Raw genomic sequence first — 21187 nt, forward strand, 5'->3', positions numbered from 1 at the left:
TGAATTTGTGCAGAAATGAACCATCTTCCCAAGAAGTCTGTGACAAATATTTTCACCTCAAATCTTTTCAATGCACACACAAACTGGCATACAAAAAAATGTGTAAAAAGGTCAAGAGTCAAGAAACTGCAGTGCCACTCCTGTATTTTTACATAAATCCCCTTTCCATCTGTTTCTTTTCAGACCCTGGGCACAAGGAGGCACTTACCTGTTCATGGCAGGATCGTTCATGAACGCTCGGTAACCCTGCAGGTAAAACTTGCAGAGAGTCAGAACTCCCAGGGCAACAAAAGAGACTGTGAAAACCAATCCCAGCAGTGAGTATGGAGTGCTACAGCATTCGGCAATACTGCCAGGAGAGAGAGGAAAAGAAACAAAAAGAAAAGGTTAAAACTACTGTGATGAGCTCTCCCCTTGTCCTGCTAACTGTGCCAGTTGGTTTTAAAGCAAATTTGGACAGGTTTAATGAAAAAGTTAGAAGTTCTACATCACCATTAAGTCTTCCAATAAAAGAAAAAGATGAGTGGATTTTATTATTTCTTTCCAAGGTACAAGTTGATTGCAGCTCCCCCTTGGAGGCAGGGCTGTGTTGTGACATCCTGCAGTGCCCTCAGCACAGGGCCACGTGGTGGCACTGTCCTGCTGCCGCTGGGGATCAGAGCCACAGGCCAGCCCAGAGCTGTCTGGCCACAAATAAAATGTAACAATTTGATGTAGGAATAAACTCAACTTCAAGGAAAAGGACTGCTTCTCCTCTATTGTAACAAAACTTAAAAATTGCAGAAGAAATGAACTGGAAGAAAAATTTCAGACCCCAGTGGTTTAGTTAATAAGCAGGAATATAGTCAGTGCTTCTGCATAATGCAGGGTGACACCATAAGCAATTTTAATGCTATATGCAGTATAAATCCTTGGCATTTCTTCTTAATGATAATTAATTTTGACAGCTTACAGGATGGCACCATAGGCAGATACAGCAAGGCAAGAAAAAGCCCAGCAACTGGAAAGTCTGATTGGAAAAGTTAGAATCCAACAGCAGAACTAATGATGTATGATCCCTAAAGACTCTGTCCTGTGCTAGCTGGCTGTGTTCAGACAACTATTACCCCTCTTTTCCCCATCCCACTATGGCACTGTACCTAATTTGCCTAACCCAGCTTCTGCAGCACCCCCAGCTCCTCTCTGCCCTGCATTCCTGCTCCCTCTGCATGTACTAAAGCTGAAAAAGGCACATAGATTCCAGCCAGGAGAATCCCTCAAATGCAGCCTCTCAGTAACAGCACCAACACAGATCTCTATCCTTTATATTGCAACCTTTAAACTTTATAAAACTTTACGGCCTATAAAACCTTTTAATGTCTTTAGAATGCTTTTACAAATCCAGTATCTTTCTGATCTTTACACCTCTGCCACATTAACCAGTGGGCTCAAAAGCTGCTTTGGGAGTTGGGTGCTTTGGCTGCTTGGATGAACTCAAGAATGTGTTCCACAACAAAATGATGACAGCCAAGACATCCAAAGCTCAGAGAGTAACCCAATCATGAGTAAGATATCAGATGGACTGAACTTCAGCTGAAATGTCTGACTTAAAACCAATTTATGTACTGAAAGCAACCTCTGGACCAAAGCTTTAATTATGGCCACTCCATCCTCAAAGGAATACTTTGCTTTCTTTGGGAGCTCTCCCACAGTTCTATTAATGTCTGCCCTGCATGGGATCCATGCCTTTGCAGGACAAGCTTAACAAGGTTTATATGCATGGTCACTGCAATAAGGACAAATACTTGCTGGGTGTCCAAGTGCAATAAAGCCAATATCCACATCTCATCTCTAAAAGAGCACAGATATTAATTTCAGAAGACAGTTCAAACAGAAAACCAACCATCTGCAGGCTCCTGAATTACCTGGTCAAGAAGAGGAAGAGGAGCCTCTCTCTGGAGGCAGGCTGGTCCCGTGTACTGAAATAGGAATAGATCTGAAGAGCAAACAAGACGAGCCAGAACACCATGAAAAGCACAGGGACCACCAGCTGGTTCCACAGAGACATTCCCAGGGCCAGGAGCCCATACACTTCCACCACCTGGGAAGACACAAAAGGACAATTTGTTATTGAGTCACAGCACTTGGCATTTGATAACAGAAGGGAAGTCAACAATAGAGTCACAAGGAAGGCAAGGATGATCCAATGACATCAGCCATCCCCAGGAAGAGAGGGGGTACATCAAAGAACAATTTGTGACAAAGGCAGAGCTCAGGCTCAGCAGTGATATTTCCAGTCTGCCTGGCAGGGGGCAGAAGTACCTGACTCTAGCAGCAAAAACCCTCAGACCAGCTCAATGTCCCTCCCTACAAACACCTGGCTTGGAGCTGCTCCCTGCAGCCCACTCACAGCTGGAGGGATGAGGACACCTGGCTCTGGGTCATGCCAGCCCCTCAGATCCTCCTGCTCTGCAGTTTAAGTCACAGCAATGTCGTTTTCTCTGTAGCCACTGCCGAGTCACTGCACACATCAGACACTGAAATGAGTCATGCCATTAAAAAGTAGTAAATCCACTTTGCTGACCTGTTTTTAAGGAAAAACGTAAATCCCCCCACATTTTATGCTTAAGTATCTCACAAGGATCATATACCTAATCCAAGTGCTTTGAAATTCATGCTTAAGACTTATATTGGAACACTCTGAAGCTCAAAGTACTTCCTTTGCATTGCAAAGACCAAGTTGCAATCATTTCCAAGATGCTGGAACTTCATATAGCTGGACTTAGGTCAAAAAGAAACTGCTCATAACTATTAATTCTTCATCACCTGCTTCCCACAATGCCATAGAATCCATCAAGGCAAGGAAATTTTTGGAAATGCTAAAAAAGCTGACAAGCATGAGGGATATGACACTCACAGGACCTGCTGCAGCACTGGGGCTGATGGACAAGCAATATTCTGCTGGCAGGGACACAGTGCCAAGCTCCTGCTTTGCTCACAGACTTGTCAAGGAAGTGCACCTGCCCTCAGAGACTCCCCTGGCCTGGGAGCAAGGCAAGCAATCCTGTGCAGCTCCTGGCACAGAGCTCCACCACACTGGGAAAGGGTCATGCTACGCTCACAATGCAGATTCATAACCCTGAGACATTTCTGGCACCTTCTGCTGCAAACAGGCAGCCAAGGTTCTGGGCCTGCTTTTAAATTATACCCCTGGGCACAGCCTAACACACACAAAAAACACAAAAAGCTGCCCTGCTTCACCTGTTAGGGCTCTCAGGAAATGCTCCTGCTGTTTAACATCCCCATACTCACTAAGTTTTGACACTGATATCAAACCTGCAATCAAATCCAGCCTAAAATAGCTGGATTTGTGTGTAACTTCACAAACACCACGACAGCACTGAAAACCAACAATTTCTCAGAGTTACAGCAATGGAAATACAAGCACAAAAATATTCCAGTTGGAATGGCAATATCCTTCTCTGGAATAAATATCCAGGCTTGATCTGTGGCAGAGTTACTACCAGTGGCATGAACACACTGTGAGCCCACATTTTTTTCTGCTGTTTCAGCAACACAAGCAGAGAGCAGCAAGTTCTTAAAAAACAAAAACCCCAGGTTTTGCCAGTACAATGTGAAAATCACTCCCAACTATTCACTGCAACTCTATCACATGTATGTAGAAAAGCAGTATCCAACATTCTTATAAACCCAGTGCCATATGACAAATTTTCTGCCATTTTTTCTGTATTCCCAAGGGAAAAACACTTTATGCCCACAGCATAAAAAGCCAGGAGAAAAAGTACGATCAGTGTCCAAAGGCCAGGGATACAAGGAATATTTCCTCAGGATTACTGTAATACAGTCTGGCATGGAGAGACCTGAAATACTGGGATGGGGCAGGGGGGACACAAGCAATTCTAGAGAGGAGGAGATTGGGCTAACAGCAATATTTAGAACTCAATTCTGACAAACAAACAAACAAAAAATCAGCAAGAAACCACTATTTTCCCCCGTCAACCTGGAATGTATTTGCAATTAAAACATTTGTAAGATTTTAAAGTGTTTCAAACGTGTCTAATAAAAAAAATAGATACAGGTCTCAAATCAACATCTAATCTGAATTTGGCTTCAGGGAGCCAAACTGTGCATCCATTCATGTACATGGAAAAATGGAAGTGAAGTGCTGGTTCCAATCTTCTGCAAGGCTTTGAGCTGTGCAGACAAGCTACTATTTTACCCCAAATGTTGCCACTTATGCACAGTAAGCATGGTATTTCTATTCTCACTGGAAAACAGGGTATTGAAGCTTTGCCAGTCAGCTCCCAAATTAATTTTTAAATCAGCAGATCTACAAGCCAGGGGAGGCTTTGATTGGGCATCAGGAAAAATTTCTTCACTGAGAAGGTGGTCAGGTACTGGAAGGGACTGTCCAGGGCAGTGGTGGAGTCACCATCTCTGGATATAAATGTGGCACTAAGGGACATGGTTGAGGGGTTGGACTTGATGAGCTCAGAGTTCTTTTCCAACCTAAACAAATCGGTGATTCCATGGATGAGGTCAGACCAATGCTAGGTGCTGTACAAACACAGAAGGATAATCCTGCTCTAAAGACCAACTACATACAAAATAAATAACCAGACACCACTGATCAACATGACAGGCTGAGACCTTGGCACAGCACACACCTCCTGCTGCCAAGTTTTTGTTTGTGTATGACAGATATGACAGCAAACAAGAGCTTTAAAGAAGGTTTTGAAAGAGCTTAACAAGTTAGTTTTCGGACTGCTTCTGGACTGAAGAGCAGAAGGCAAAAAAACCCAAGTGCCTTGGTTTGAAGAAAAATCCAGGCAGTGATGAAAACTGAAACAGTGGCTCAGTCAAAAGCCAAGTAAGCATCCATCCTTTTATATTGAAATATACAGAAGGATGTATATATATATATATATACACACACATATATATATATATATATGCATAAAATGTAAAAATACAGCAAATGTGATGTGTCTGTACCACTGAGAAAGTGTTCTTTGTGTCCTTTGAACTAAACCTTTATTAGATGTCCAAGCATTATGAAAATGGACATGTCAGATCAATCTTCTTGTTTGAGGTCTCAGTAATGTTGCTGTTCTAAAGAAAATACCACAGACTTTTCAAATCAGTGATTATTAGACTCAAAAGCAGCTTCAATGTCACTTACAATTTACCACTTCTATAATTACAAACACTTTTCATACAGAAAGTGTTTCTTGAAATGAACAGCTACTACAATGAATACCCAAGGATTACCTTCCTCACATAATGAGGCTGTAAATAAATTCCAGTGTGACACAATCTTGTCTTTTAGCCTGGATTTGGGAAGGAAGAAGCAAGTGCAAGCAAAGTGGCCATGCTCAGGTGGCCAGCTGCATAATTCAGGCTCGTGTCTTAACTGCTCACCCATCCAAAGCTATCGTAAATTAAAGAAAGAAGATGCTATGGACAGGAGCTTATTCAGTTGGCTAAGAAAGGATGAGTTAGCACACAAGCACAGGTGCACAGAAGACAGGTAAAGTGGGTTTTTTCTTTTTTACTTTCCTGCATAAAAGGCTCAGAAAACAGAACGGCTGCATCCACCATCCTACCTGGACAAGCTCTCTGTAGGCGGACTTCGCCAAGTTATAGGGCACCAGAAGATTGGATGCCAGGAAGTAGAGAACCTCCAAGCCGGTGAAAATCATGGCGAATTTGTTGATGATGACGATGGTCTCGAGCGGGACGAGGCAGAGCCGAGCCAGCAGAGGGAGCATGTGCGCGGAGAAGAGCCAGATCTGCTTGGTCTTCATGACGCAGGAGCAGAGCGTGCACACCACCAGCTGCCCTGGAAACGCGACACAGCAGTTCAGAACCAAGCTGATTATCCCCTTCAGGAAAAAGCGTATTTTTAATACGTTATCTTGCCAGAACACCGTTATCAACATCCAGCACATTATGATGGTTCTAACTAGGACATCTCTGTTACGAAACCAGGCTCCTCTCCGTGTCTTTTGCTGGGTCACTAAAGTTACCCTTTCCAAAATGCTTTCACTTCCCAGATTAGCCAGCTGTAAAGCCAAAACACATGCAGAATCAGATTAAAAAAGCCCCAGGAATAAATCACACAGAGGATAACTCAACAAGCCAGACCTCTTTTTCCTCACCACCCCCAGCTCAGCTGAAATCCCATCAGTATCTGTACACACAGCAGCTTTTCTGAAACCCAGCTACACTATTTCATCCTGACCTACACAAAAAAGCAATCAGAGGTCCCAAATAGCTTTTAGAGCAACAATATTTACACTGTCAAGAGGAATTACTGACCAAGAACAGCAACAGGAGAACAGCCAGGTCAGCAGCTGAGACTTCAATAATTTCATAACGCCCTGAGGCAGTTGCTCAGAATGATCACTGAAGCTTGCAAGTGACAGATAATTAACAACTAAATTCTCTTTAAGAGCTGGTGAGGACGAAAGCATGAGCACATCTCCCCCCCACACCCACAGATTTGGAGGGTGGTATTTCTAAAGCACTAAGACCATTTCAGTATAACTGCTCGCATCAGAGACACTGAAGTTGTACCCTTGATCCCAGGGGAAAGTAAATGGGGTAGAATGCACATTGCCGGGATAAGAGCAATCCTCACTCATCATTTTGCAGTAAGGAAGAAATTTATGGCATATTATTTGAAATTTATGGCATATTATTTGAAAACAGACCCTTCTTCACCATCTATGTTAATTTATATCCAAATGCCAAAATATGAGGTACTAAATTCAAGTGCTAATGCCCTGGTTTGGAACTACCTCCACGTTTGCATTTCATAACTTTCCCTGAAACCAGAAGCTGGCCTTAGGAAAAGAGAGGAACCTGACCAAGGCCAGAAACATCTCTAGGTCAGCATGAGCTCCATGTGCTCACATAAGCTCACTGACCTTGTAAGCCCTTCTGGATGGGCTGGGGAGGGAAGCTGCCAGAGGAGAAACAGCAGTACCAGGGTTTTGCTTTCATTCTGCCAAGCTTCCCTACCTAGGGAAAGACTTCTGCTTTCAAAATAACTGCAACTGAGCTGAAAGCAATCTCTAATCTCTACTACTTAAGCATACAAAGTTCCCCCTCCCGAACGCTGTCCCCTTTCAAGTTAAATTCCTACTGTCAATTTGACAGATGTATTTCTGAATTAGCAGATGCCTCTGCAGAACAAGCACCCTTGCTCTCAGCACGACACTATCAGCATACTGGGTCTTGTGAGCCTCCCAGAAAGTTACTCTACTCATCTCTTTAAACGTTCAGCTGACTCCAGCTCCGAAGCATTCTCCCTCTGCTTTGTTGTTCTCTGCCCACACACACGTTGCTACAAGCCTATTTCAGACACCAGCAGCTCACTGCTGTGCTGTCATATTCAGGAGCCTGGCAGGCAGCTTGCGAGGATTTCTGCAACTCACGGTAACTACGGCAACTCAGCCTCATGCACAAAGGGACACAAACACCAGCATCCAACGTGCTCTTCAGCATTTAATAAGAGTGTTGTCATCTGAAATCAAACACTGCAACAGCACCACATTAAACAATCCAGTGCTCTCTCTGGAGCTCTCAGATCACAAATTAGAGCCTGAGTTCAGCCTCAGTAAACAGCAGAAGCTGCTTTCCTCCAACAGCCATGTGTGGAGTGTGCTCCTCATCCCTGCTCAGCTCTGGCCCTCCCACCCTTTTAATTTAAACACTTGTCAAAAGTTACTTGTCATGGGAAGGAGAATTGTACACACCATCAAAGGAAATACATGGAGCACTTTCTCTGGAAGCTTCAACCTCCTCCCTGAAGTGTGCACCTTGTCAATTCTCAACCCCTGCAGCAAAGGCATGAATGTCTCCAATGGAGCTTTGAGTGATGGTACTTGCCATTTTAAACTGGGGTAGCAGCACCTTAGTTCAGGACAGCCAGGGATTTACTCTCTGCAGTAAATCACACTTTATCTGCAGGTGGGGCTGCACAGCATCAGTCACCAACCTCACACAGCAGGATCAGCCAGAGAAAGTAACCTCACATCAAATCACAGGTTTGAACACTCGAGGTATCTGCTATGATTATGAAATCCAGGTGAATGTTTGCACCCTGAAAACTGAAATGCTGTGGCCTGAAAACTGACAGACACAGCTAATGAACCCAACAGCTGTAACAGTCCTGGAAGACACCAGCCACGGTCCTCTGCTAGGGAATGAGGCAATGAGGAAGAAATCCACTGTGTGAACTTCCTGCCCATTCTTTTCCCTTCCCCAAACCTCCACAGATACATTAAACATTGCTGACAGATAGCCAGAGCCTCTCAGCTCATAAGCTAATGGAAAATGTTCAACAAGAAAGCTGACATGGTACAGTCACTTGGAGTAGAGAAGCATCTTTGTTTCATTCACAATTTTAGAAAGCTGATGCTAACAAACTCCCTGGTTACATCAGTGACTTACTCAAAAACAAAGTATCCTAAAGTTAATATAAAACCCCATTACTGTGCCATAAGAAAAAGCAAGTCTTCGTGGTAGCATCACTTGCAAAACCCCCCAGCAGCTTTCAGAAGCTCACAGCTGCTGTGCTCCAAAGCAGCTCACTCATCCAAGGGGCCATGTCCAAAGACATTTATTTCTCCCATCCAGCACTTAGGAACACATTATTATCCCCAGACAACAGTCATCAGATTGAGTTAAATGCGGGGGAAGAAATGACTGTGAGATCCCATTCAGAAAGTATTAATGAACAAAAGCATAAACAAAGGTTACTTTTGTGAACCAATTGATGTTGTACATCATTCCCTTAACTCTGACCAGAACTTCAGGAACCAGAGCTGTACCAGCAGTACCATTATTCCATTCCCTCATGCACCTGGCTTTGGTGCCTGTCAGCAGTGCTGCAGCACAACACCCTGTCAGGATGTGTGAGAAAAAGATGGAGCAAAGCACCTGTACATTCATTTTGCTGTGAAGATGACACCACTCAGTGCTGTGTATTCCTGAAACTCCACTGAATAAATAACCTTGTATACAACAAATGAAAACATTTCATATTTATACAAAACACTGTCAAGACTCACAGGCCACTTTCACAAGTCTTCCCCAAAGATGACTGCTTGTCATCAAGACCAAAATTACATTTTCAAGTTGGCTTTGAAAGAATAAGGACAATTAAAAATGTTAACACATACACATTTGCTAGTACAGTCACAAGCACCTATTTCTGAAACACAATTACAGTAAGGGGACACTAATCTGATACCCACTACAACCCAAAACTATTGAATAAAGCCATTATCTTTTTCTCACTTGTTTTTAGTGCCTATTAAAACCTAGGTGCAGCATGCTGGGTTTGACTCTTGGTTTAGTTTTCAGGTGTTACTGAATGACACAATGCCTCCTGATCTGTTCCTGCCCAGGCCTGCATGATGCTTCCTGAGGGATTCTGCTTTACCATGGAACCCTGCACTGCACCTGGGAGAGATTCACAGGTCTAATTACAAACATTTTCTCATAAAAAACATGCCAAAAGCTTTAGCTGTACTTTGGCATCACTTGACAAGATATTCAGAAGAGAGAGTAGTGTACCCAGACATTCAGAAGAGAGAAAATTATATCTAAATAATCTTTCCTTGAAAATTATCAGCATTACTTCTATTAAAAATAATAAAATCAAAGACAAATGCCACATTTGAAAGTAAAGATGCAGGCAAACAGGAGATGGGTAAATTCTGTCAGACCTAACATATTGTAAAGTGGTAAACCCATTTTTATCTGCCAGTAGCAGCTGCAAGTAAACAGAAAGCAGCTGAGTTTTGCCAACAGTAGTACATGGCTGACTAAATCTGTCAATAATCTGATGGAAACCATAGATCTTAGTGAAAGGAATTAAGGAAGATGTTTCTTGCAAGCTTGTCTCAGGCTTCATTTTAAAATACACATGGTGTGTGTGTGTGTGTGTGTGTGTGTGTGTATTCCAGTATCCTCTCAGGAGAACATATGGTTTAGTGTAGCAACCTTAACAGTGAATTTATTCTCTTCCAGTCAAAGTTCAAAGGGTAAGGAAACACTCTGGGAAGTCCAATTCTTCGTGATTTATTTGGGATTTTTAGGTAGGGATGTCATCTCTGCCATTAATCAAACAATTTAAATATGTTTAATTAGAAATATCCTCAGGACTCTAAAAAACCCAGTAGCCTGTAGTCCCATGCTCACACCCATCAATGTATTTAATCAGATTTTGTAAGAGAATGACAGTGTTTAGCCAGAAAGCCGATGAAGAATTTATGTGCACAACACCTGAACTGACAAAAACACTACAAATGCACTCAACTATTGAAATTTCTACAGTACTTTCCACATAAAGGTCATTACAGACACTCCAGTTGTTCTGAATCAGACTGCATAGTCTGAGAATAACAGGGGCAGAGCATAACAGACCTGGAAAGTATTTCAGATCTGCAAGTATGGGGTATTGGTAAATCAGTGGCATAGCAAAAGCCAAGCAGGATACAGCTGTCCTCCCATGCCTCCTGCATATTAATAAGAATCACAACAAGTTAAAATAATAAAAGACAAAGAGGTAAAACATGCAAATGTTCCAATGAAGAGAATCAGAGCTGTCTGCCCTCAGTTATCTGAAGCACTCACCTACTAAAGCAGTCATGAACCGGTTCATGGAGAGAGGCTCCAGGTACATTGGTCCTTCATAGCCCGATTCCAGTTCGCTCCTCACATAATCCCTAAAAACACAAACCCACAAACTGTTATGATCCATCTGATTCAGACAAGGAGCAATTTATTCATTCCACATGTATGTAACTTCAGTGTACACCACAGCCAATTAACTAAACTGCAAAATGCAATATTAACACTGCTGTTCCAGCAGCCAGGCTGATGGAAGGATCCAACTGAGGCATGACTTAAGGGAGAGCAGAATTATCTGTAATTAGATTCACTGGCAGAGCTGTAAAAATCCTTTGGGACATCTAAGCTGTTCTTCAGAGCGTGGCCTCAAAACTGCTTATTGACAAAGCCTCTTAGGCACCATTCCATTTTTAAGTATCCTTATTAAGTGGTTTTCTTCCTAACAATAATTTCTTTTCCCACCAGCAATGTGTGAAAAAAAAATCTGAGAGCTTGACAGAGAGATCTTCCAATTCAATACTTACAGTATTTTGCACTTAAGAAGTTCTTTACATTCAATTAAAAGATAAGTATGAAGGAAAAGCAATAGTCATGGAGTAGAGTCAGGAACAGAGTTGCTACATCACCGTTCTGTTCAACACAGAATTTGAAAGTTTAGTTCTATCTTAGCAGACACCCACAAACTGATAAAACACTATTGACAGATACAGTAAGAGCTTGAACATCTCTCAGAATTCCCCTCAGAAAAGGTGGGCTGGGAGGGTGGGCTCTAGCAATCAAAGTGCAAGGTAAGAACCTGAGGACCCTGGGCAGTTTTCCATTGTTGGTGGTTATCCTTTGGCTCTGCCCTTGAGTAGGTTAACACACCAACAGAACTCAAATACAAACCTCACACTAAGAGCAGGCATTTCACACCTTCAGAATCTGGTCCTGGACCAGCACAGCAGGAATTCTGCAGTGGCTCCTTAACCTGCCATCAGACAGCAGGCAATACTCCTGACCTTCCACATCCAGCCTGTTTTTCTGCCATGCCCTGTGACCTTTCCTGCTCCTCTCCAGGGCAGCTGCAGCTCCACCCTCGTCAGGGCACCATCAGCTCTGCCATCAGCAGCACAAAACCTGAGTTTGTTTCTGTCTGATCCTGTCCAGGACTCACATCTACCTGCATCACATCCTGGGAATGCCAGACAGACACACTTGGTCTGACCCTGCATGGAGCTCAGTCTGTTTGCTCGAGGGTTATTATTCAGTTATTCTGTGTTTATTTTTATCACTGAGGCCAGCCACACTTGCTGGGAGCAGATGCAGACAAAGCACAGCAAAACAGGACTGGAAACCACAGCCAATACAAGAACTACTCTTTTTATTTTAGTGCAGAAATAGATGCAATTTAGTGCTACTGGGAACATTCTCTTCTCCCCAGAAATGTGGGAATATACCCTGCTCCTAGGATTAACTTGCTACCCCAAGCAAAGGTATTCACATTTTCACTTGTAAAACATCTCTGGAATTCAAGATATAAATCTCAAAGTACTAAAACAAACACTTCAAAGCCTGTTCTTCATAGCTGACAACACTGCCTACTCAGAGCAGCTTTTCAAGTGTCATAGTATACTGAGGTATGTTGAAATGAGTTCTTTAGACTGCAACCTACAATTAAAAGCACATGAGGACTGAAAAGGCACCTCAAATGACAATTCCAGACAGAAATCTTCCCTCTGTTCTCCAGGTATAGCTAAGCACAAGTGCTTTTTTTCCACCTTCCCAAATCCATAAGGTTGTAATCCTTTGGGCAAAGGGGTTATTTTTATTTATTTTCATCATATGGACCAGCAGAAAGCACTTTCTGAAAACATCAGCAACACAAACAGGATAATCCATCAGTTACAGAAGAGAAAAAAATAACAGCCCTTGCAAGATACTGTAGATGGCTTTTTGTCTCAGCAAAATCATACTCCATCCTCAAATTTTGGCTGGAAACACTGGCTATTTCTAAGCGGCTGGAAGGAAAGCAGTGAAGACATCAAGTTTCTTCTATATTTGTTAGGAAACAGGTTATAAAATCATGCAGGATACCAAGTGCAGCAGGATGACCTTACACAACTTAGCCAAGAGACACGAACAAAGCTGCACTTACAGTTGCTTCTTCACCACCAGAACGTGCTTGGATATGACCCAAATTTCCTCAAGCTGTATTTCTTGCTGTTGTCTGATTCAGTCATCTGCACAGAGGTCTGCACTTGGCTGAATTCTCTAAGTAACTCTCAATTAAAACTGAGTTTTAGGCCCACCAGTTTGGAGAAGCAATGTTTTAAGATCTCCTAAATTTTTTAAACAGTATTTTAGCTGATGGCTGAATGAGGAAAGCGAAAGCAATGATTCTCCTATTACCAGTACAAACACAAGGATCTTTTGGCACAGACACCAATCAGAAGATGCCTCAAACAGCTGCAGTGCCATACAAGATGCTGAAAAAAGCAAGTGCCTGCACTCAATTTTGATCAATTAAAACTGTATTAATCTCCAGCTTTTACATTTGAGGATTGTTCACTTTACTGCAGCAGTGTAAGAAAACAAGAAGGCTAAAATCATTATTTACTAGTTAATGAAATGACTGAAACTACATTACTTTGGAAAATTAGGATTTAAGAATAAACCTTAGATCAGATTCATGCTGCAGATTCATTCCCAGCCTCATTTAATCCAACTGCTGGCCTGTTAACAGGTACCTATGGACAAGTCAGGACTAAATTGCTCCAAAGGTGATCATTTTTCACATGTGATCATTTCTTTGTTACTGAAGTACAAAAAGGTCTTCCATCACTAAAAATATGCTTTGTAATTGACTGACATAAGGTACAGTGGTTATCTGACCTGACTCATATTGCTGACATTTACTTTGGGTGATTAATCTGCATTGTCAACATCAAACACACTCTCACAGGTTTCTAATGTCGACAGACAATCTTAAAATTAAGTGTATTTTAAGTATGTCCCTAGGAAGCAATTCAGTCTCTTGCTCCCACCCTTCTCATTTTAAGCTCTGTGAGGCTCAAGCCACCTGGGATACAATCATAACAAAACTGCAAAACATGAAATAAGATAATTAGGTGAACTCCAGTTTTAGCATTAACAGTGTGTTTAATCTTATCACTTCTATTCTGCATCAGTTATTTTTCCCAAGCTGCTTTTTGCTGGAAATGGGTAAAAGAAATGTGATTCTTTTAAGCAAGACATTAGTGCTACTACATATGAAATAAAACCAGCATCCACCTTCCTTGTCAGGAGCAACAGGACTGTGGTAAATTAATTTAGTTCACTGCATTCTTTCAAACTGCATTCTTTTGTCTGAGTAGTTTTCCTTAGCATGAGTAGCTGAAGCTGCTGGAGTCTTCAGCCACAAGCTGCAAGCTCCACCTAGGAAAGCTGAACTTAGCTTGAACTCCAGCTCAGTTACATGAAGGGAGGCCCTGGGAGCAGTGTGAGCTCTGGGTCACAGCAGAAGCTGCAACCCAGCCAAATAAAAGCAGCCAACACCCACCTGGAGACAGAGAAAGAATCCAACAGGGAGCAAGAAGGTCCCAGACCATCCAGCACTGGACCAAAGGGTGTGTGCAAAGCACACCAGGAGTGGATGCAGGATGGGTGCATTGACTGTGAGGGTACAAAGGCTCAGTGATTTTTGTGTTTTGGGTCCCTGGCTGGAGGCACCCAGCTCAAGCTGTTCCTATGACTGTGCCACTCCATTATTACACTAATTTTTCTTGGAACTGAAAACTGCTGAAGGAAACTTTCACAACTTCTCGTCTCCCAACACCCAAGTGCTGGCACCATGTGAGTTCACCAGGTACTCTGGAGCAGGAGGCGTTGAAGGGTGAGTGCTGAAACTCCCCAGGCAGATTTGGAGAAGATCCTGCAGTGGGTTTGAGTCACTCTCAGAGCCTCATCAGACAGTAATGTGCACACAGAAAGGGGATTCAATTCCACATGAAAGAATAGAGTTCGAGTCCCTCATAGCAATGGGAAATCTAATTCTTCTAATACAAACTGTTGGCTAAATTTGACACCACGACTGGATCCAGCTGCACCTACACTCCTCTCTGAACCTCCTGACTCCACAGGAGGGTCTCCCTGACAATCTTTTTGCTGCTTGTTCTTTATTCTTTCTGGTAACAGGGAACAAACTCGGCGTAGAAAAGGGGATGCCCTTGGCCAAGGTATTGCAAAATTGAGAAAAGATTTATGGTACAGCTCAATTATCTAAAGAGCACACAGTGGCCTTGTGCCAGGAGGAATGGCCATATATTACTGGGACAGCTGGTGGGGGCCCCAGGAAATTTGGCCACTACATGGAACTCTCAATCAATTAAGACTCACTTATTTACGACTCCGCTTAGAGGATAAAAGCCCTGGACAAATGCATTGGTGCTTGAGGGAAAGAAAATTGGATACACCAGGCTCATGTCAAACAGGGGTGAGTAACCAGCCAGCTAATGAATGATGGCACTATGAAGAACTGATACTCTGAAGAGATGGAGTGGAACAGCTCACTCACCACTCCTGGTGCTGTTAACCCAGATAAGCAGAGCTGCATGGCTAAGTACATAATCAATGCACAGTTCAGTGTGGTATGAAGTTAACAGGACTAAAGAGCAGCTAATTCACATGGATTGTTAGGGGCTGGGTTACCCAGCCCCTGAAGCTCTGTAAAACCCAAGGAAGCAGCTCTCAATTTTTGTTGTGAATCAAATACAGCTCATGATCCAACCACTGCCTCACTGCCCAGTACAACGAGCTCAGCCACCAGCCCTCCACAGGTAAGGAGGAAAAATTTCATCATTTCAGAAATTTCATCATTTCTGAAATCAGCACTAGCTCTTAGCTGCATCCAAGCACAATTGTAGATAAAATCTATGGTAGCCACAACCATAAGAGAAGGGGAAGGGTGTATCTTACACATTGAAATTTAAAAAAAAATTGAGAAAATGCAACTGATTTTGAGAGAGAATTCAAATAGTGGTGGTATGCAGCCAATTTCCCATATAGCTCTAGAGTAATAATGGCAGAGCTTTTCTCTCAACAATATACACCCCATTAATTCTAATGCATCCCATTAATTCTAACACCACAGACCCAATCCCTGTATTACCACTGAATCATGATGGAACTGCTCTCTACCCACCAGAGCTGAGTATGGGCCCAACACAACAGGATCAAATGGCAGAGTATCAATGTTGATGTGCGTGTTGCTGGAGAACAACAGGGATTTATTTGTGAAAGAAAAACCATCAAAGCTCAAGACATTTGTTTTGACACTGAACAAAGTGTCTGTCACTTGAAATACATTCCAAAGGAAACCCTGAAACTGTACTTGCCTATGTTGGAAAAGGATGTGTTTGTGTAAGAACTCTGTAATCTTATGTTTGTAAATAATATCACTACAGGGACAATAATCACTCAATTACTTCTAACTGTAGAAACACTGTAGGATGCAATTTTAATTATTCAGTTCCTATTATGTCCAATCAATGGTTACAGTCCAATTATACTTAAGCTAAAATTTACTACCTATCCCCATCAGAATGAATCCTGCACTGGTGAGAAAGCCACTAAAATCTGATCACCTGTATCAACTGCTGGAATGTGGCCAAAATGACGGACAAAAAATTCTAGTCACCATTCAGTGCAGAAGAGATGCATCATGTCTTGGAAAAAGTGAAGAAGGAGGCACAGTGGAGGGAAAAATGAAGAAGGAGGCATCCACTGATGGTAGAAAACTTTTTTTGGGTCGTCACCAACAGCAATGTAATCTATATTAAGATGCTCCATCCAGTGGTGACCTTGTTCACTCTGCTAATATTGTGCTTATTTCTTGTAATAACGTTGTATGTGAGACTAAGGGTTGTCTTTAAAGACTGTGAGTTCCTTCTGACACATGAGGAGGAATGCTTAATAAAAAAAGCAGGACTGTTGTACATCAGTTGTGTTCTTCTAACTGTATTCTTTTGTCTGAGTGGCTTTGCTTAGCAGAAGTAGCTGAAGCTGCTGGAGGTTTTAGGCCACAAGCTCCAAACTCTCACCAGCTCCAAGATCCCACCTAGAAAAGCCAAACTTATCTTGAACTCCTGCTCAGTTACGTTAAGGGAAGCCCTGAGAGCAGTGTGAACTGGAAGATAGGGAGGCCATAACTCAGCAGGAGCTGCAACCCAGCCAGATAAAAGCAGCCTACACCCACCTGGAGACAGAGAAAGAATCCAACATGGAAAAAGAAGATCCTAGACCAAAACCCACCACTGGACCAAGGGGTGTTTGCAAAGCTCATGAGGAGTGGATGCAGGATGGGTGCATTGACTGGAAGGGTGCAAAGGCCCAAGGATTTGTGTGCTCTGGGTCCCTGACTGCAGGCACCCAGCTCAAGCTGTTCCTATTACTGTGCCTCTCACTTATTAAACTTATTTCTCCTGAAATTGGAGACTGCTGCAGGAAACCTAAGGCAAAGAGATTTCATTAAATTGGATTTTGGGTTTTTAAAGCTCTCTTCTTTCCATAAACACAGATGGTATGTTATTTCCACCCAAATTGCCAGGCTAGCATGCTACATACAAATGTAGCATCTTCTGGGGTGCTCCAAGTATTCACAAACATTACCTAAACCATCTTTACACATTAAGGTAATTCTCAGCTCAGCAGGTAAGGAAACAAAACATTTAAAAATTAAATAACTTGTCAAGGTCACATAAACCTGGAAGTCTGAAGTCAGAGCTTAACTATAAAATTCAGATGATCTTATTTCCAGACTTGCAGATGAAGTGCAAGCTATTTCTGGGGTGGAAAAAAAGCACTGAAAGCTGAAGTCTTTCAACAGCTCAGAATTTCCAGGACACTGCAGAGTCACAAGTGCCAGATGATTCTGGTCTTGTTCTATAATTTGCACTAACCAAACTGGCCTCAATATAAGACCTCTTCATTGGTCTTAAATAGCATCCCAACTGGTAGTGCATGCAAGCAAGTCCCTGGAAGTTTTCAGCTCTGAGCAGAATTACTAACAAAAAACACTGAAAAACAGTTTGCACATGTGACTACTGTGTGTCTTGTAATGATCAGGCTGCTAAATAGAAACATAAGTTGGAACTGGATAGCTTTGGCAATAAGAGGAATGGCTCTGCCAACAGATATGTCTGTCACATTTTACTATTTTCAGTGTGAAAACTAATGGGATTTAAAAATTCTTTTGTAGGGCTAATTCAAGTGTCACTCCCCAGATATGATTCCCTGACTGCACAAAGGTTTCAGCTGAGAGCCCCTTGCACTGTGCTTCCTTCCAATCCAAACCAGCCCAGGGAATGGGAAAGCTCACTCCGAAGTGTCAGCAGCTACATTTGCCTTGCAAAATACCTTGGGAATACTGCTGGACTATTTGAATCCATGACATCTTTTAATTAAATATATTTTTTGTGCTAGTTGATGCAAGATTTAATTAAAGTCTTCATTAACTCGCTCCAGGAGCACCAAGTAGAGAAAGCTTAGAAGGAACACACAGAACAGTCTAAGCAGTATTTACTAAATATGTTACAATAAAGCCTATTAAGTCTCAAACCTCACAAAGCAACAGAAGTCAGAATTTCTATTACACAGAAATACAAACAAGGTATTAGAAGCAAACACAGTGCTATCCCTTAATGTATCAACCAAATATATAACATCTCCCTTTCTTCCAAAAAAATTCAAGACCTGGAGTGGCATAAAAACCTCCAGCTGTAAATGTTCTGCACCAAAGCCCTCTGATTGGCATTTGTTACCAGATTTATTATTTCAACACTTAAATAATGTTTAGGTTGCTTTTTCTAATAAATAAGTCTTTAACTCTCTAAGAAACACCCACAAACTCCATCTATAACAAGTCAGGACTCCCCTGAGGATGACAAATAAACCCTTTTTTCCTTCCTACCATGAGGCTATAACTCCTCTCTTGTACACTCATCCTTTCCAGGAAATCACTAACTGCAGCTCTGACAGCCACAACAGCGACATGTCAAATCAGCACAAAACCTTCATTAACACTCCCCTGAACTGCAACATATCAAGAAAAACATTCCAATAAATGCTCTGGAACAACAATTTTGATGTGGAAATAACAAAACTATCACTTCCCTTAAATCAATTGAAAGCACATTTTTAAATGCTTCCCATCAGCAGGCACCAAAATAAGTCAGGCTCAAATCCATATTTTCAAAACTTCCCATGCAAAGCCTTTAATGTGATGGCAATGCCTTTGGTTCCAATTAAACATTGTGTCAGTAGGAAAGTTTACACTGGCTTTCAACACATTTAGCTGGGGCCAAGCAAAGATGGTTGATTCTGTCTTGTTTGACTCAAGAGTTCTCCAGACTCCTGCTCTGTGTTTCAGATCCAAAACACCTGCATCCACTGTAAATTCAAATTTGTGTAATATATTTTAAGAATAAATTCCACTACTACTTTGCTTTTACTGGATTCCAGATCTGCTCTCTCTCCTGAGGTGCCAGGAAACTAAAAGTAACATCCTGTCTGCTGTGTAAAACACCCCAGTGCTGAAAGCATTTTAGCTGAGCCACTGAATAACTTAGATTACTGCATCAGAGGCCACATTTAGTCTTGTGGTAAGTGCTGTCTCTCCTTAGATTGGTGGGCATTACACTCCCCAGACAAGCAGCTCAAAATTCCTGGTGTTTTTTCAATGACTTCAAAGAACTACTTGACTGCATATTTAATTCTGTAAACTTTTCCAAAAACAGAGAACAGCAAGATATATCTAGATGTCTGACATAGAAAAAAGGCCTCTACAAAATAATTTATAGAAAATATTAACAAAATAACTGTTATTTTTCTAATGTCCAAACCAAGCTAAAAAAATGAATCCATTTATCCTTACCTGGAAATTTGGTGCCCAGCATAAAGCAGCAGTGCAGTCAAAAAGTACAGGTAAAGCTGAACCAGGTGTTGCCTTGGTAAAGTTAGGAGCACAACACTTAAGATGTAACCTGTAACAAAAAACAGAAGCTGATATTTTTAAAAAAATGCTATCTAACACCAAATTAAAATAACACTTAGCATGTTCACAATTTAAGATGGGGACACAGAGGCTTTACTCCATATTAGTCATATAAAAGCCCACTCCAGCTATCAGGGTTGCATAAATCCACAGCCTGGGATTTGTAGCTTTTGATCCCAGCAGTTCCTGCACCTCTCATTAGCATTTAGTGAGGCTGCTGAAAATGACCCAAGGCAGCTTTACTCTTTAAGGCCACAGCCTGGCTGCTCAGCAGCCTCTCCAACAAGCAGAACCCTGACCCTTATTTTCACAGGGATCTCACTCAGAGACCCACATAAAGCAGCACTTTGAAGTCCACTCCATAAGAGGGTGGTGCATGTCCAAACTCCTCCTTTCCAGACAGGCTGCAGGTCAAAAACCCACTCATGGTGCCCTTACAAATATTTATTTCCAGGCTCTCTCTCCACCACTGCAGTGCACTTGTGCTCCTTCTGAAGGTCAGCTCAAGTGCCTGGCACTGAAATCCATTTAGGAAAACAACCCAGCAACAGCCAACAACTCCCCTGAAGCTAAGAAAAAAAATGCTAGAGAAGAACAAATCCTGACCCTCACAGCCACACCAGTCATGTCACATTTAAAGTTCCATACGTTTATTCAGCAACATCAGGCACAGTCTTTTTAGCTAATTGATTTTTTGAGCTTTTGAAATATATTTAATCAACTCTAGATTAAGCAGTCATAAGCAGTGGCACAAGCAGGTACTATAAAACAGCTAGGGAACACAGCATGTTCCAGTATTTGAAAAAGATACTTTTGAGTCAGTATTTATGAAGAAGTATTTCAAGGCTGCTTAGTATCTGCCACGTTCAATAAGCCACCTCTGTAAAATTCTACCAACAGTTTGGTCTTCAAAATCTTGCAAGATGCTCCTAGAAAAGACAACAGACCCACAGGATGGCAAGCAGAGAGAGATCAATTCAGATAAGATAGATTATAAGATCAATGACAGACAAAGCCTATTTAGTTACTTTTTAAAATACCAGTATATAATTTATGTATTTAACATTAAAAATAATTTTTCAATCACCTTCATGAAGTGGGTGTGACAAGTTGCACATTTGTCTCAGGATGTGCTTTTTTAAAAGCTGAAATAATTGGTAGTATTAAAAATCATTTATTAAAAATCAAGTGTCATACAAGCCACTAATTCTGTACAATATCACTTAGACCAGAGGGCTGGAGCACCTCTCCTGTGAGGACAGGCTGGGAGAGCTGGGGCTGTTCAGCCTGGAGAACAGAATCATTTTTATTTTGAGCTTTTTTAAAGGGGCCTGAAGCACAGCACTCCATCAGTTTCCTTCTAGCAACTGTTTTTTACAATAACTTGCTTTTACTTACAGCACACCAGATGTTCTACACAATCAGTTTTCTTCACAAACACCTGTATTTGCTGGAATTCCCATTCACCACCTTCCTTCCACCAAACACACAAATGACAAGAGCAGGAAC

At 41.9% G+C, this 21187-nt stretch overlaps 1 protein-coding gene across 4 annotated transcripts in view; it reads right to left on the reverse strand.

Moving 5' to 3' along the window:
- Positions 1-21187, reverse strand: part of RNF145 (ring finger protein 145) — a 44477-nt gene that overhangs the window by 6855 nt on the left and 16435 nt on the right. For all 4 annotated transcript variants that reach the window (XM_058815197.1, XM_058815200.1, XM_058815201.1 and 1 more), the window contains exons 3-7: positions 19559-19667; positions 10651-10742; positions 5607-5842; positions 1905-2080; positions 209-349 (exon numbers count right to left, since the gene is read on the reverse strand). In XM_058815197.1, coding sequence (XP_058671180.1) covers positions 209-349; positions 1905-2080; positions 5607-5842; positions 10651-10742; positions 19559-19667 — 754 coding nt within the window. The remainder of the gene's footprint in view (positions 1-208; positions 350-1904; positions 2081-5606; positions 5843-10650; positions 10743-19558; positions 19668-21187) is intronic.

This window comes from Ammospiza caudacuta, chromosome 16, assembly GCF_027887145.1.
Source record: "Ammospiza caudacuta isolate bAmmCau1 chromosome 16, bAmmCau1.pri, whole genome shotgun sequence".
Lineage (NCBI taxonomy): Eukaryota > Metazoa > Chordata > Aves > Passeriformes > Passerellidae > Ammospiza > Ammospiza caudacuta.